Below are 16,032 nucleotides of genomic sequence, written 5' to 3' on the forward strand. Positions count from 1 at the left end.
TACAGAGCTGTGTGCGTTTACGTCAAAGCAGTGAGTTGAGTCAAGTTAGAATAAGGACTGCAGTGGCAAGTTCTGCCTATTCTACACTGTACCCATATATGTTTTCTTCAATTCTAATTTATAAGTTGGTAACAAGCACACAAGGCGAATGTTAGAAAGAGGAACAGAATAACCACTGAATGAAAAGACAGAGAGTGTTTGGAAAATTCAGTTAACTCTGAGAAACAAGTGATCATTCATTGTCCCTGTTAAGGCAGGCATGTTGAGTCGTGACTTGTTTGTTTCTCTGGCAAAGGTTAAAAAGTGTGAAAAAAATGCAGGTTCTGAAAGACATTCCCTCAAGGTACACAGGGTGTATCATAGAAAAAATGACAGATTAGCATTCTTTTACATGATAATATTCTGTGAAATCTGGGTTGAATATCTTAATCTCGGGGTTGAATATCTAGTAAAGATGAAGGTCTCATTTTTCTGATTGAAAGGGACAGATTCCAGCCTGGAACGAGGCTGGACAAAATCATCAAAGTTTAATCCATATTGCTGTGCAACTCAAACTTGTACAAAGTACTGTACATTGTCTAAAAATATACCTAAATAATAACTAAACAGCCCTTGGTTATCTCCACTACTCCTTGACAGTGTAAAAGAACCAAGGTGAAATAGAGCACATTTGCAATTATTTCATTTCAAAGGTCCTACTGCAGAAGGGAAATGTACAATGAAATGAGACTAATATTATAAAGTTAAGTTCTTAATTAAGAAAGACTCCCTACAGGCAGAGTTTTCATCTCCTTTAAACCAATATGGGAACAATATACGTGATACTAAACTCTGATCACTAGTGGATCATTTTAAGTTTACAGCTTTTTTAAAACATAGTCTGCCTGCAGTCTGACTCTAATCCTCTTCCCTTTGGCTGTATGTATAAAAGTGAGGGACAGAGGGCAGATAGTATATTTCATTTTACCTTAAGTAAGAAAATTAGTGTACCCTGGTCAGGGATTTAATAACTCCACTGTGTTGGCACACTTGCACACTAGCGGACAGAGCTAAAAGAACTAAATAAATCTCTGTTTGTGTGAAACCCTGCTACCATATTAACAAATGGGGTTTAATAGGGTATTGTGCTTTTTACAGATTACTTTTTGTTATATTAAACCGTTTTAATGCCTCCCCAAGAAAAGTGCCAAAACATCTGGAAAAAGGAATAAGTAAAATAAATACTTTTCAATGCAAAGCAGGAATATTACAACTGCATAATACATTTTATGAACTAGATCTATCTCTCAATTCTCACCTCAAGGTGTAAAATATTGATGGTGGTGTGCAGATATGAAACTGCCCATTCATGTCTCCTTTGATCTTCATTCAAATTACAAAACCCAGCAAGGTCAACATGCTCATAAACATAGTTTGAAGTTTACAACCTGTTCTGTGGAACAGGCACACCTAAAGTAAAGTAAACTAAAGAAAAGTAAAGAACAAATGCAGAGTGTGAAAAAAGTACACACACATTTGTGTAGTAGGAATATACGGTTACAATGAGAAATAAAATGACACTCCCTCAGACTGATTTGCATATTTCACATTTTGCTTTATCATTGCAAAAATCAGTGTGTCTTACAAATGCCTACCACAGGACATAGAAATAAAACTTCACATATGTGTTTTTTTATAAGTACTTGAGTGTATGACCTGAAAATATTGGGAAACAATAGAATTAAGTTACACATAGAGAATGTTTGTGCAAACTTAAACTGAGATGTACTTCACTGATACAGATCAAAGTGTCTGCATATTCATATACAGACACACTTTGACTGGACTCAGGACAAAATTTCCTCCACATCCTGATCAAAACAGAGTAGCTAAAGATAAGCTATAAAGATATGATGAAGGAAAAGGTGCCTGTGAGTGTGTTCCACCTTTGTACAAACCAAATCTCCAGTTCAGGCAGGCTATTTGAGGACCACAATGTGTTTGAGCATGTACAAAAGTATAATTAGAAACAAAAAGCTAATTTTTTTATTTTTTTTCTGAGAGATGATGTATTTCCTTGAATTACCTGACTGACAGAGTTTGTACGTCTGTGGTATATCTCGAAATTAGATAACACTCTCTCAACAAAGACAACAGAGTATACACACACTTGATCAAACTTGTTAGGGGCGTGTACTAGGAATATACATTGAGAAATAAAGTAACACTTCCTCAAACTGATTTACATATTTGAAATCATTGAGTCAATCAATATTTCTGTCATGAAAATAACACTACAAATATTTGTTTTTATATAAGTACATGTGAAAATGCCCTAAAAGTTAGGGGTAGGGGAATTACAGTCATACGAAGAGCAGGTTTGTTTTACGTGCCTGTGCAAACACACACTCAGATATGTTTTTAAACTCAGTGTTTCTCCCCTTTTATGTTAATTAAATGAGACACTTTGACTGGCCTCAGGACAAGATTTCCTCTAAGTGCTGCAGATATATTTTAAAAGAATGGTAAAGATATGTTATTAGCTAACATATGATGAATAAACAAGACACTGTGAATATGTTCCATCTTTGTATAGACCAAATCTCCAGTTTAATGTTATGGGTGCAGTCCTGGAGGACGTACCTGCAGGGCAAAGTGTGGCTTTTGGGACACAGCCTAACAGCAAAGCACTAGCACTGGCCAGGACCTGCTGGACATCACCACAGTCGTGCAGCACAGGGATTTATGATGTAGATGCCAGACGTAGATGCCAGAAAGGTATATAGTGGACTTTGTGGACTTTGTGAGAATAAGAGAATAGGAGTTGCTCAGGTAATAAATTATCTGTGACCAATAAGTCCTATATCCCCTCCGAATGATGTTAACTCATATACCCAAACGCATAAAGTCAACTATTAGTTACTGCCTGCAAAGGGGAAATATTAATGTTAAGTGTAAGTAATTGATTCTAGATGGAAAAGGTTTGCAAAAAATATTGTAATAGTTGATGTACTGTATGTGTCCCGGTTGTCATCCGTCCTCTAGAGGGCGCTCCTACCTTTCTCGTTGTGTTCCCAGTTTTATTTGTCCCAGCTGTGTCTTATCCCCTTTTCCCTAGCCTTTTACCGGCATCTCTGTAGTTCTGGGCTCAGCTTTGGAAGACAGATGTTTGAAGGCCCGCCTATCCACCAGGCACAGGAGTAGCTGAGGGCACAGGCTTCATCACGACGTCCTGACCTACTGAGTCCAGGGCTCGGAGCACCTTGTCCTGTCAAGGTTTTAACTATCCATATTCCTAGTTCCCTGTTCCCTGTGTCTGTCTTGGATGAATCTCCCAGCACCTGGACTGTGCCCTGATTTCCCCCATTGGACTTCCTTTTGGAGTCATTTGCCTGTGCTCCCCACATGCACTAGATCACTGCTGTTATCACCCCTTGTTTCTACCCGACCTTAACCTGCTGTGTCTTCCCTGATATCCTACTCCAGTCACTTCCGGATTATACCATCTTGCATCGGGTCTTTAATTACACATTTAACGGGAGTCCGAACCAGCTCCGTGACAGTATTATCTGTGAATATTGCTTCTCAGATTTTTTTAACTTGATAACTTTCCTTACTCATTTTGACATTACTTTGCTCAAGAAATAATTAATTTACCACCAGATCATGTTGTTTTTACTGTTTTTATTTGTTGAACCTAATTTGCTGTACTATAGCTAATCAAGTTTAAATTGTATAAAATCTGCATGCTTAAGGACATGATGTTGTTAAGAAGCACTGTGAACACTTCACAACACACTCATCTATTCCTCCAGCCATGGCAGTCCACCTCTCTTCACAATACCCCAGAACAGAATCAATACTTTTTGATTGATTGCTTAATAATGTTGTGTCAAACAAATGACAGCAAGGGTAGCAGAAGTCTTCATTTTTACATTATTAAACAGGGGAGCCTAGCCAGACTCCAACAAGTATTTAAGAGAAGAGTGGTCTTTTTAAACATTAAAGTCTGTAAAGTCTGTAAAACTTGTCCATAAAAGGGATTAGACATTGGCTGTGCACGTGAAGAGCAGTCAAGCAAGTTCCTCATTGTTTATGTAACATACGTTGACAATTCAGCATACTGTATATAGACAAAAGCAAAACTACATACTTTCACAACTGCTGCAGTGAAAAGTTACAAGACACACACATTTAAAATATAAAAAGACTTATCCGAGAAGGAATTAAGAATAATTCCCTCAATAATAAAAATAAAATTGATGATTTTACAACTTAAATACAGATGCAGCCATCTATAAATTAAAGTAAGCTATCTGTAGGCATGCTGCGGTAGGTTATTTTGTGCAGAGGTGACATGCAACATTTTGTTCTTATTTTTCCCCAGTAGTCCATGCAGGATTGCACTACTGTGTAACACTGCCAGGTGGTGCAGAGAAGACTTAACCTTCCCAACCACTGTGATGATGCTTGTAAAAAATGCTGCAAGTGTGCTTGTAAAAAAGGTTTAAAAATAAAACAAATGTTTTGTTAAACATGTAAAACAAATAAACACCACTCAAAAAGTAAAAAAAAAATCATCAATAAATTCCAGATCACTTAATTAAAACGTTAAAAGGTGAGGGATCAAACATTTATTTCTCTTATTTCACTAGTTTGCTTTTACTGTGTGAATAATTTACTAATATAATTTACTAACTATCCTGCTAGAATAATGGAAAATTATTAACTGCAACTTAAGTGTGAGCTGGCTGCGTGCCTGGAACATGAAGGGCAGAGCCAGCTTTGGGCAGCCTGTCCAGAACTAAGAGTGCGCGATATCTGCTTAAGCCATGATTAACAAAATCTAGAAGTAAATAATGTCTGCTTAAACAATGATTAAAGGAACCCAAGAATATTCTTACAGTTTATCACGTACCAAGGCTAGCAGCCTTGGCTTTACACCATATATGGCATGGAATTGTCCTGAAACTGTTCTGGGTGGGTTTTCTGTTTGTGATTCTGTATAAAAAGCATCCTTTTGTATCAGTAAGTTGAGTCAGTGCTTCATCGGCCTTGGCTCCCGTATGCATACGTAATAAAGAAAATGCCTGCTTCATACACACCCGGATCGTGTCTCCTTTGTTGGACACAGCAAAGAGTATTTAGAATGTTTAGAATAAGCTTTACTTGCTTACACAAAGAATGGAGTAATTATTCATTTTGTTCTGGCTTCTGAGAAAGAGAAATTTAATCTTTTTTATAAAGTGTATTGCGGGTGAAAAAAGGCTGAAATTGTTGCCTTAAGAGCACATTGTAACTGCGTGTGGCCAAGAGAAACAGGTACTGGTGCAAATCGAAATTAAAGTCAGTAAGTGTCTGTGCTTTCATACACTGATAACATACTAGTGAAAAACAATTTGTCAAACTACTTTGTACATAAACCCCTTTTCAACTACGGTGATAATTTCTAATGCAATTTATCACAATGTAACAATTATAATTAAATTACCAGTTTTATTAGCACAATATATATTTCATGCAATGATAAAAAATCATTGCGTACATATAATGATTATAAAACCAGTTATTTCATTTTATGTTGTAATTACTGTATAATATCTATATTTCAGTTGCAATATAAACCACATCTTTTAATACAATAACAGTTTATCATTTAATATTGCAAGTCACACAAATGTGTTGTACCATTAATATCGTTGGAAGTACAGTATTACTTAACAGTTATGGTTTTAACATTTTCACTATGAAAAATATTTCTTCTAACATACACGTTATTGCAGTGGTGCATCACTTTAAATGGCTGAATGTGTGGGACAAGTGGGAAATGTAGTTTCTTAGTTCATGTATTAGTGCTGTAGAACATGGGGTTTACTTATCCACTGTGTATGGATTTGGAATTTCCCAGCAGTTACACCAAACCAGCTGACAGGCTCTGTTGCAGCCTCTGTTCCAGCGGTTGTCCAATGGGCGTTGTCCCGGCGTCCTCTGGCTACTGGCCAACCAGTCAACCAGTGCAGCTCGGAGTAGGACGGGCGGAGGAATCTGACTGCGGCGCGCAGGGCAGTCGTTGCTCCGAGGGGATCTACCAGCAGTCCGGCTGGCTAGTAGAAAGTCTCTATGCACAGAGTGTGACCGCGAGTCCTCACAAGTCACTCTTTTGCCCGGGAAGATGCTGGTTCGTTCCCGGTCCAGCACTGCTTCTGAATAAGCTATTCAGGTTGTCGACGAGGGTCCAACTGTAGGCTGCCGTTGATCAAGCGGAGCATTCACGTTGGTAGAATTCTGAATACGTACGGGATCCTCGGCCTCGCGCTTAGAACAAAGTCCAAGTCCCTTTGCAGACAACAGCAGTTGTCACGTGATTGTCTCTGAGGATGCGCGAAAATGGCCAAGGAGAGCCCTGATCTGAGCTTGCGCTCCCTTTTTGACCAAGACACAGATGTGTGCTGATTGGTTGAGTTTGGCGGGCATTGGAGACCCACGTGGTATTACCATACCCTGCCAGTCCCTGATTGGTTGATCAAGGTGAGATATGAGTCACTTACTCTTGACACTTAGGAATGCAGTCCAGATGTCCATTCGGCACTCCCTAGACAGATAGGCGCCAATGGATGACCATTGATCATGATAGCCAGGCTTAGCTAAGTGCATCCCCGTTTGGGAGCTGTCCCTTATCAAAAGAAAACATCTTAAATCAGCCTGCATGAATAGCTTCTCTGTGGCTGCACCACAGAGATGGAGGGTGAGATGGGGCCTCATTTAGGAAAGCACACCAATGCTTAATTCTGTCTTATTAACAAGCATTGCCGCTACAGTGCCATGAGCCAAATTAAAAACTAGAAGTGTTGCTAAGTGATGAATTTAGTTGATGTTTTAGGAAGTTTCATTTTCCATTACACTGAAAAGAAACATTATATATTATATATTAACATTACATATAAACAGCAAATAATTAAAATGAATGATATTTTAATTGCTTACAGAACAAGTGAAATCAAACTAGCACAAAGTGTTTCAAAAAATAAAATGATATGAATAAAAAAACTGAACAAATACCTACACAACACTACTGAGAAACACACCAAAACAGCATATATTCTTATTTACAGTATCACCCCTTCATCAGTCATTTTCTCATATTGTTTTCTTTCTCACTAGTACCGTAACTCAATCATATCTTACATTTCGGATACTAACATTACCACATTACTGTACAATTAGTGATCATACCCTGTTGCCTTAATTTCCAGTAGTAAGCAACTTAAACAACCCAATATAATCTGGTGTTTTAGTACATTGCTCCTAAAAGATGAGGACTTCAACACATCTGTTTACTATTTTACTTTAGGTAACTATCAAAGTAGTACTGAGGGACAAAATTCTGTCATATTCATCTCAGGAAAAAAAAGGAACAAGATCAAAGAACTGAGTGATGTTTATGCTAACAATCCAATTAAAAAACTCAAAATCAATTAAGGAAATAAAAAATATATGGTTTTATTAATAACCAGCAAAATTCCTAAGTTGGGAAACATTTTAGCAAACCAGTTAGAATTTAAAAAAATATCACTTTCTTGCCATTCTATATTGAGCTATGTACTCCAGACCATCAAACAGATATTTCCTTTTCTGAATAACACAGACCTTCAGAGAGTGAGGTATATCTAAGTAGCAAGAGAGTGGGCACTAGACAGTGTAATCTTAAAGAATTGTATTATCTGGGAACGTATAAACGAGTTTGGACAATAACTTTCAAATACACTTCAAAATAAGTATGTGTCTCAATGTTTGTCTTGCATTCCATACATACAAAGAAAAAATTATATCTTTAGCTGAGTCCTATCTATGACATATCTTTTATGTCGTTAATGTCTAAGTTTGAGTTTGATGTGAAAAAAAGATTGAAATGGTGTGAGAACAAGGTAAAGATGAATGCAGATAAACATATAAAAGACATGTCATAGACAGGACTCAACTAAAGATATAAGTTTTTCATTGTACAGTACATATGGAATACCAAATAAACACTGAAACATTCACTTACTGTATGTTGAAGTGTATTTGAATGTTCTTGTACAAGCTAGTTTATCTTGCATTCTTCATTCTTTGGTGAACATTGCTCTTAACAAGACATTAAAAATTGGTTATGCTGATGTAGGCATCCTTTCACGAGGCACCAGTAAATGTAGGGGTTTGTGTATTTACTGGGACAATTATTAATTGTAGCAGTAAGTCACAAAATGATTCTTTTGATGGCTATTAGAATCAACCTTGCGGGATAACTCAAACAACGCACACCCACGGGTACTAATACACGAAAATACATTTATACATATACATAACGTGCATATAAACATAACAGATCTTATCGTGAGGGTTAGCAGAATACAACAGGTATATATTCAGTCACGAAGAGCTACAAATACCAAGAGGGACATACGTTCAGTATATCATTCATTTAGATTCGTAAATGAACTTGGTTACAACTTCTACACTAGATACTCAAAAGTACATCACTCATAGGAATTAAATTGATATCAACTCAGGTTGAGGTAACAATTGAATTCTCGAGCTGTAATGCAGAATGTTGAATACTCATCCAATCTGTGTGGATTCAGATCTCCCGCAGGCACAAAGAAACAGCGGCAGGCTTGTTGCTGTGTCCAATCGGCGCTCTCTGGCTCGGTGCCAAGCAGTGGTGTTGCGGCTGGAGAGAAGTGGGAGAGATTCCTGCTGCGATGCTCAAGCAGTGGGCTCTCTGAAGACCAGCTAGTTAGTTCTGACTTACTAGCAGAGTTGTGCACAGGAGAAAAGTGACTGCGGGTCCAAGCAGATCACACTGTTTAGACAGGAAGAAGACTGGTTCGTTCCTGATGAAGCGCTAGTTCTGAATACTGATTTCAGCTGTCCACAGTTCCGACCATAGTTCACTTGTTGATCAGATGAGCGTTCGCGGTGGGTTCACGAGGCTTGCTGCTGGGCTAACCTCGGGTGGATCCTTTGGTTACGCGCTGGCAACCTCCGTTCTCGACTCTTAGAACACAAGTTAAGTCCTGCACTCAGACACATTTTTCAAAGTTTGTCAGTTACCTTCGGCTAATCTAATGACCCAGACAGTATATATTGTTTTGGTACACTGTCTTCTAAAGTAACCTAGACAGTGTGTACTTTGTTGATGCACTGTCTTCTAAAAACCTGCACGTAGCACAGCAGTTACATATCAGTTATATATTTTCCAAAAGCACCAATATATTTTTTGCAAAGCTCTCTACATTTTAAGAATCAATTTACCTATTAGATTTCCATTTCACAGGACACTCTATCAGCTAAAAAAACCACCTTAATTGTGAAACACATGGAATGGCCTCTCTGTATCAAGCACTACTGAGATGAAGGAGAGAGACTGGCAAGGGAGCAGCAAACTTAATTCCTGTACTTTAATAAGCCTTGCCGCTACACTGAGAAATGCCAAATGTTGGAGGCCTCATTGAAAAGCTGTTACTGTGTTTAAAAATGTTTGTAAAATAACTATCATATACAAATATATCCAAAGGATTTGTAACAACTACAGAAGATTAAGTTCACTTGGATTTTAATTTAGTCTAAATAAAAAAATAATAATTAGTGCATTTTGACTGTCTTTCTGACAATTCCTATAGCAGCATACAAAATGTGAGCATGAGAGTGAGTCACTTACTTGATTGTCCCAGATGAGAAATTTGCTTTGCTTGCAGGTAAAGACATAACACATCACACAATACCATTACACAACATGAACCCATTAACAAATAAAAGACATACAGTACATGTATGATGAGAAATTAAATTAAGGTATATAAATAGAGTAAAATATACAGTCAATTGTCCAAAATGAACAGGTTAATAGCTGTGGGAATAAATAATGACTTAGTTCTATTGCTCTTGAATCTAAGCAGTCTAAATCGATGCCCAGATGGAAGGAGGTCAGATTCTCTGTGCAAGGGGTGGTCTTGCAATCAGTGATTATTATGGCCTTCTGCACTACAGTATTTCTTTGACGTACAGTACAGTAGATATCTGAAAGCTGTAGTTGCTGTGCACCAATAATTTTTCTGGCTACCTTCTCAATCTTGCTCACTCTGCTTTTATTGCATGTACAGTATTAAGGTTACCAACCAGGATATTGCAGTGAATATGAGGACAGATTCAATGAAAGTTCTAAAGAATAAAGTCATTGTTGCAGTACACACATTAAAAGAGCAGAGTTTTCTTAAGAAGAACAACCACTGTTGCCTCTTCTTGCATGTGGCATATATGTTTTCCTCAAAGGTTCATTTATAATCGACAACAGTGCCAAGATGTTTGTAACTGGTGTAGTGTGCTCTCACGAGGCACCAGTTCTGTAGGGGTTTGGGCATTTACTGGGACAATTATTAATTGTGGCAGTAAATCACAAAATGATTCTCTTAATGGCCTTAGAATCCAACCTTGTGGTATAACTCAAACAACGCACACACACAGGTACTAATACACGAGGATACATTTATTAACACATAGAATATGCATGTAAACCTAACAGATCTTATCGTGAGGGTTATCAGAATACAAAAGATATATATTCAGTCAGTTACGAAGAGTTACACATACCAAGAGGACATACGTTCAGTATATCATTCATTTAGACCGTTTTGTAAATGAACTTGGTTATAACTTCTACAGTAGATACTCGAAACAAGTACATTACTCCTAGGAATTAAACTGATATCACCTGGTTGGGATAACAATTGAATTCTCGAGCTGTTATGCAGTGAAGTTGAATACTCATCCAATCCAGATCTCCTGCAGGCACAAAGAAACAGTTGCAGGATTTGTGCTATCCAATCCGTGCTCGGTGTCAGGCAGTGCTCGGTGCGGCTGAAGAGATTCCTGCTGCGCTGCTCTCTGAAGACCGGCTAGTTAATGTTGGCTTTAACTAGCAAAGTTTGTGCACAGGAGAAAAGTGACTGTGGGTCCCAGCAGGTCAGGAAGAGGACCGGTTCGTTCCTGATGAAGCGCTAGTTCTGAATACTGATTCAGCTGTCCACAGTTCTGACCTGTTCACGAGGCTTGCTGCTGGTGCTAACCTCGGGTGGATCCTTTGGTTACTCGTGGCAACCTCTGCTCTCGACTCTTAGAACAAAGCAAAGTTCTGGCACTCGGACACACTGGCCGTTACGTGGTGGTCTGGGCTGAGCCTCAGGATGTTCAGGAGGCGCACTGCGAGAATGTCCTGCCCTTGGGAACTGTTCTGGCCTGCGGGTCGTCCTGCCCTGGAATTGTCTCTCCCCTGGGATTCTTCTTTTTGGAAAGTTCTCTGGAGCTCTGTGTTGCCTGTTTTTACCTGGAGGAACTTCAGCTCGTTCATTGGCTGAAAGTTTCATGGGCATCAGAGACCCAAGTGGGTTACTCGGCCCTACCAGTCCCTGATTGGTTGATCAACGTGAGATATGAGTCACTTACTCCTGACACTCAGAAATGCAGTCCAGATGTCCATCTGGCACTCCCTAGACAGATAGGCGCCAATGGATGACCATTGATCATGATAGCCAGGCTTAGCTAAGTGCATCTCCATTTGGGAGCTGTCCCTTATCAAAAGAAAACATCTTTAAATCAGCCTGCATGAATAGCTTCTCTGTGGCTGCACCACAGAGATGAAGAGAGAGACGGGGCCTCACTGGCAAGGGAACAGAAAACTTAATTCCTATATTTTAATAAGCCTTGCCGCTACACTGGTGACAATTTCAATTTCTTGCTCCTCAATGACTGTTGGTTTTGCAACTGGTTGTTGTTTTCTATAGTCAATGATCATGTCTTTGGTTTTTGCTGATGGAAGAAGTTCTTACAAAAATCAACAAAATAATCTACTACAGGTCCATGATTAGTGTCTATGTGTCTATTGTATTAAATGTGTCTAACATTTAATACAATCATCCCCCAGAAGCTGACAGAAAAATTGAGCTTGCTGAACCTTAACACCTCTCTGGAACCCCCAGGGCTCTGTGTTCAGTCCACTGCTGTTCACATTGATGAATCATAACTGTACTGCCAAGCACAGTTTAAACTGCATCATCAAGTTTGCCGATGACACGACAGTGGTGGGCCTCATTAGCAACAATGATGAGGCACCATACAGAGAGGAGGTGGAGCAACTAGTGGACTGGTGCACAAACAACAACCTATCTCTTAACGTAAACAAAACAAAAGAGATAATCATTGACTTCAGGAGGGCCCACGCTGATTGATCCCCACTGTACATCAATGGCTCCCCTGTGGAGACAGTTAGAAGCACCGAGTTTCTGTCCTTATAATGACAAAGTCATCAGCAAACGTAATGATGTGTCTGTCCTGAAAAGGGCTTCCATAGCCTGTATACTGTATATACAGAATGTATAGGACGGGGGGCAGCACATTGCCCTGAGGGGAGACAGCTCAAATCTGTGGATATTGTGATTTTGGATATTAACTGTAATGAAAATGAGTAGCTGGAAAGGACTAGCTCAGAACCTTACCCTAGCACAGCCAAGGAGCTAAGCACAGTGCTATCTGTTTGCAGTGATCGATGTCTTAAGGATTATCAACTTGTACACCAGGCAGTACATCTGGGCAAAAATTGTACCTGATCTGGTTTTCTTAGCCAGGCTGGAAAGAGTTTATTACTATTCCAATCAACTTAATTTAATCACTGGTTATTCTATTTACCTAGATGGCTTTTCAGACCAGCTCTTATAAATGTCATTCTTTTTATTGTTCCTTCACCTTCAAAGTTCAAAATCTTACTGGCATTTCAACACCAGATTGGTAAAGGTTTTGAATTTTTCCTGCAAAGGTGGAGGAGGCAGATGGAGACTTTTCCTTCACTGGGGCTGGGGCTGTAGCGATGTGTTGATCAGGACTCTACGCAGACGGTATAATCCAGAAGTAAGTGGACATGGACACGAGGAGGAGACGACGAGGAACTGGGTCGGTGGCAAAGCCTGCAAGAATGCGAGGGGCCTGAAGATTCAGTAAGCAAAGATGAGATGTTTGGAGGTAGTAAATGTGACACAATGCACAGGTGTCCAATCTGGTTGGAAGCAGGAGGAACCAGCCCCAGAGTCACCCCACAGTGCCCAGAACCTCCATGTGTCGTATGCTGCCTCCAACGGTATCCAGTCAGAAAGCACATGAATCAGATGGCCAGCGTCATGCAAAAAGTCACTGTGGCACCAGTTTAATGATGATGTAAACAAAGTGCTGGAGGTAAAGAAAGTTGGTGTTGACAGAAAGCTGCAAATTATGACAAGCATCATAGTGAGTCTGGCTTCAGAGAGGTTTGGTGCATAGGAGGAGAAACTTGCTAAAGCACTATATTCCATGAACCTGAGAACAGTGAAGATCCATAAAGTCAGGAAATAGCTAAAAACCCTTAAAATCAGTTCAAGAGTGCGAATGAGGAGCAGTATGCAGCCTTGGCTAAGTTACAGAGCATTCTGGGGAAAAGGCTCCTAGTGCTGAGGCGAGTAGAATGGTGTCCTCTGTGCTCAAAACAAGGAACGATGGAGCACATCCTGCGCTCTAGGAGAGACGCCATGACCAAGCCCTGAAGGAAGGGATTCATGCAACCATCAGTAGTATAAAGCGACACCTTTTGTCAAACGTTTTTGACAGGTGCCACGCCCCATTTTTCAGCCACTGGGAGTCCACGGTGGGGTGGGTGTCCCGCCCCCATGCCATCCAATGGTGTGTTGTTAAGGGGTGGATGTCCCGCCTTTCCCCTGCCAGTTGGGCCTGAGCCTCAGGGTCCAAAAGACCCGGCCACCACATCCCTCGATTTATAAATAAGTGTATGAAAGCGTGTATTAGGGTTGGAAGGCGACCATGTCTTCCGCGGGGTTAAGCACGCTCTATTATAACCCTAAGGAATTTGGGAGTTACGGGGGCGTGGGGAGTCTGGTGAGGGCCGCGAGATCCCGTGGTGTGAGCGGCACCAGCCGCAGCCGGGTGGCTGAGTGGTTGACCCTGACAGCAAGTCTCAAAAAACATCAAGGGCGTGTAAGCTTTCACACACACATAGTGACAGCGTAAAGTCTCACGGAAAGAACTCGCAGGACAAATAGCATGTGAAATGTGAACCACTTTATTTCATCAATAGGTTTTCAAACACAGAAACATTGTAGTACACACTTTTCACAAATGTTACAGACTCCTGTTCTCAAGCATGTGAAATGTGAACCACTTTATTTCAACAGTAGGTTTTCAAACACAGAAACATCACAGTACACACGTTACCAGTTTGCAATCAACAATTAAATGTTGGTGCGGAAAATTAGTTTGGTACACGTAACTACCACCCCAACATTGCTTAGGAACTTTGAGGCATCTGAAAAAGTATTCATAATGCCCTTCCGCTCCCCATGTCTAAAACCATGCGAGCTGCATTGGGTGATTCGATCTAGCAGAGCAAAATAATTTGCCTGCGTAATCAGCGGGATGGTGTTACCACAGGTTCTGTGCAAAACACGTTGTATTTTGGAATACACACTGCAGAAGCCACCAGGCTTCCGTTTCTGATCTGAAAACATCAGATCTGCAATAATTTCACTCATGTTCTTGACATACACATCTATCTCTTTCACAAATTTAAGGACATTAGCATCCGACTCTTTGTTTTTCATATCAAGCTTTGTAGAAAGAAGTATGTAAAGCACTCTTTGTAAGAATTCAGACGTATACATTTGAAATTCTTCATTCTTCGGACGATGGCACACCCGGGTCTGTAAAACAGAGTGAAAGCTCTATTCACATAGCGTGTATTTCACATTTTACATAGATCTTTTTTTTGCGTCTGTAAAAATAAGAATAATGTTTCTTTTGCAATGCATCAAAAGTCATGCCTACTAATTTTTCATCTAGCTGTTCAAGTATGGAGTGTACATGCTCGTATGGCGAGCGGTCGTCAATTATGTTTTTCAGTAAGTGTTTTATGCTCCGCTCAGTGTCATTTGTAATGGTGTACAAACCCAGACACCTGGTGATGTACAGAACAGCCGATAAAATTCGGGCTAAACTGAGAGATTTATAAATTTCTAACGCGGCAAACCTCACATCTTCAAACCCATCTGTGTAGCCGACAGCCAGGCATGTGTGACCCTGTTGACCGGAGTGGTTAATCAAACAGGCCGGGCATTCATCAACCAGAACCCCCTTTAAACAGTGTTTGAAGATGCAATAAACTACTGCTTTCACAATCTGGGGCATAACATCGGGCTCATTAGGGACATCATTAGCTAAACCTGGTTGTGCATCATCATTATTAACATTTTGATGAACACACAGGCATAGACACGACACATTCAGGCACGATGGTAGTTTGAAGATTGATGCGTCGACCTCTTCGTTATTCTATTAAAGGAAAAAGAAAAGGAAGGCTTAACAAAATAAATAGACATGCTTTGTACCTAAAATATCTATCATTTAATGCCTCTTTTGTGTTAGGGTTTTTCGTTAATATTTACCAATTGTAGCGCCGTTTCATCACCACTACCTGGCGGTTCTTCAGCACCAGGTTCCCCATCCGAACTCACACGACAGCCGCTGTCACACGTCACAGAGGGCGGGGTCGGGTTTTGCTAAAAAGAAGACCAAGTATTAAAATGACATACGCTAAGCACCGATTGAAACAACAATTCCACGATCAGAAAAAATATTTTAGCAGCCTACCTCTTCACTTTGTAGAGCAGAGGAACCCAATGTTTCTCCACACAAAGAAGCCATCTTCGTAGCTACAAACACCGGGGTGGTGTCTGACAGCTCCAGGGACACGCTGCACCCCTGTCAAGCTGGTGCATTTAAGAATATGAGCTAAAGGTGTAACCACGCCTACATAACTCAAGACATTTTTCAATTGGTTGTGGTGTTCTAGAATGACCAGCTGCATCTCTCCACCCCCCCCCCCCCCCAAAGCCACATGTGTTTTATCATGAGCGAAAAGTATTCACTTATCAGCTTATAAGTTTTAAACTTTAAAAGTATTAACACACAACTCAAACACAA

At 40.0% G+C, this 16,032-nt stretch overlaps 1 protein-coding gene across 1 annotated transcript; it reads right to left on the minus strand.

The window, feature by feature from the left end:
* Positions 1-13,910: 13,910 nt before the first annotated feature.
* Positions 13,911-15,781, minus strand: LOC148815808 (uncharacterized). The gene is made up of 5 exons (XM_088904693.1): positions 15,700-15,781; positions 15,495-15,608; positions 15,314-15,381; positions 14,688-14,753; positions 13,911-13,998 (listed from the first exon to the last, which is right to left on the minus strand). The coding sequence occupies exons 1-5, from the start codon at positions 15,751-15,753 to the stop codon at positions 13,911-13,913; spliced, it is 390 nt and encodes a 129-aa protein (XP_088760819.1). The 5' UTR covers positions 15,754-15,781.
* Positions 15,782-16,032: the final 251 nt, after the last annotated feature.

This window comes from Atractosteus spatula, chromosome 24 (genome assembly GCF_055471065.1).
Source record: "Atractosteus spatula isolate fAtrSpa1 chromosome 24, fAtrSpa1.hap1, whole genome shotgun sequence".
Classification (NCBI taxonomy): Eukaryota; Metazoa; Chordata; class Actinopteri; order Semionotiformes; family Lepisosteidae; genus Atractosteus; species Atractosteus spatula.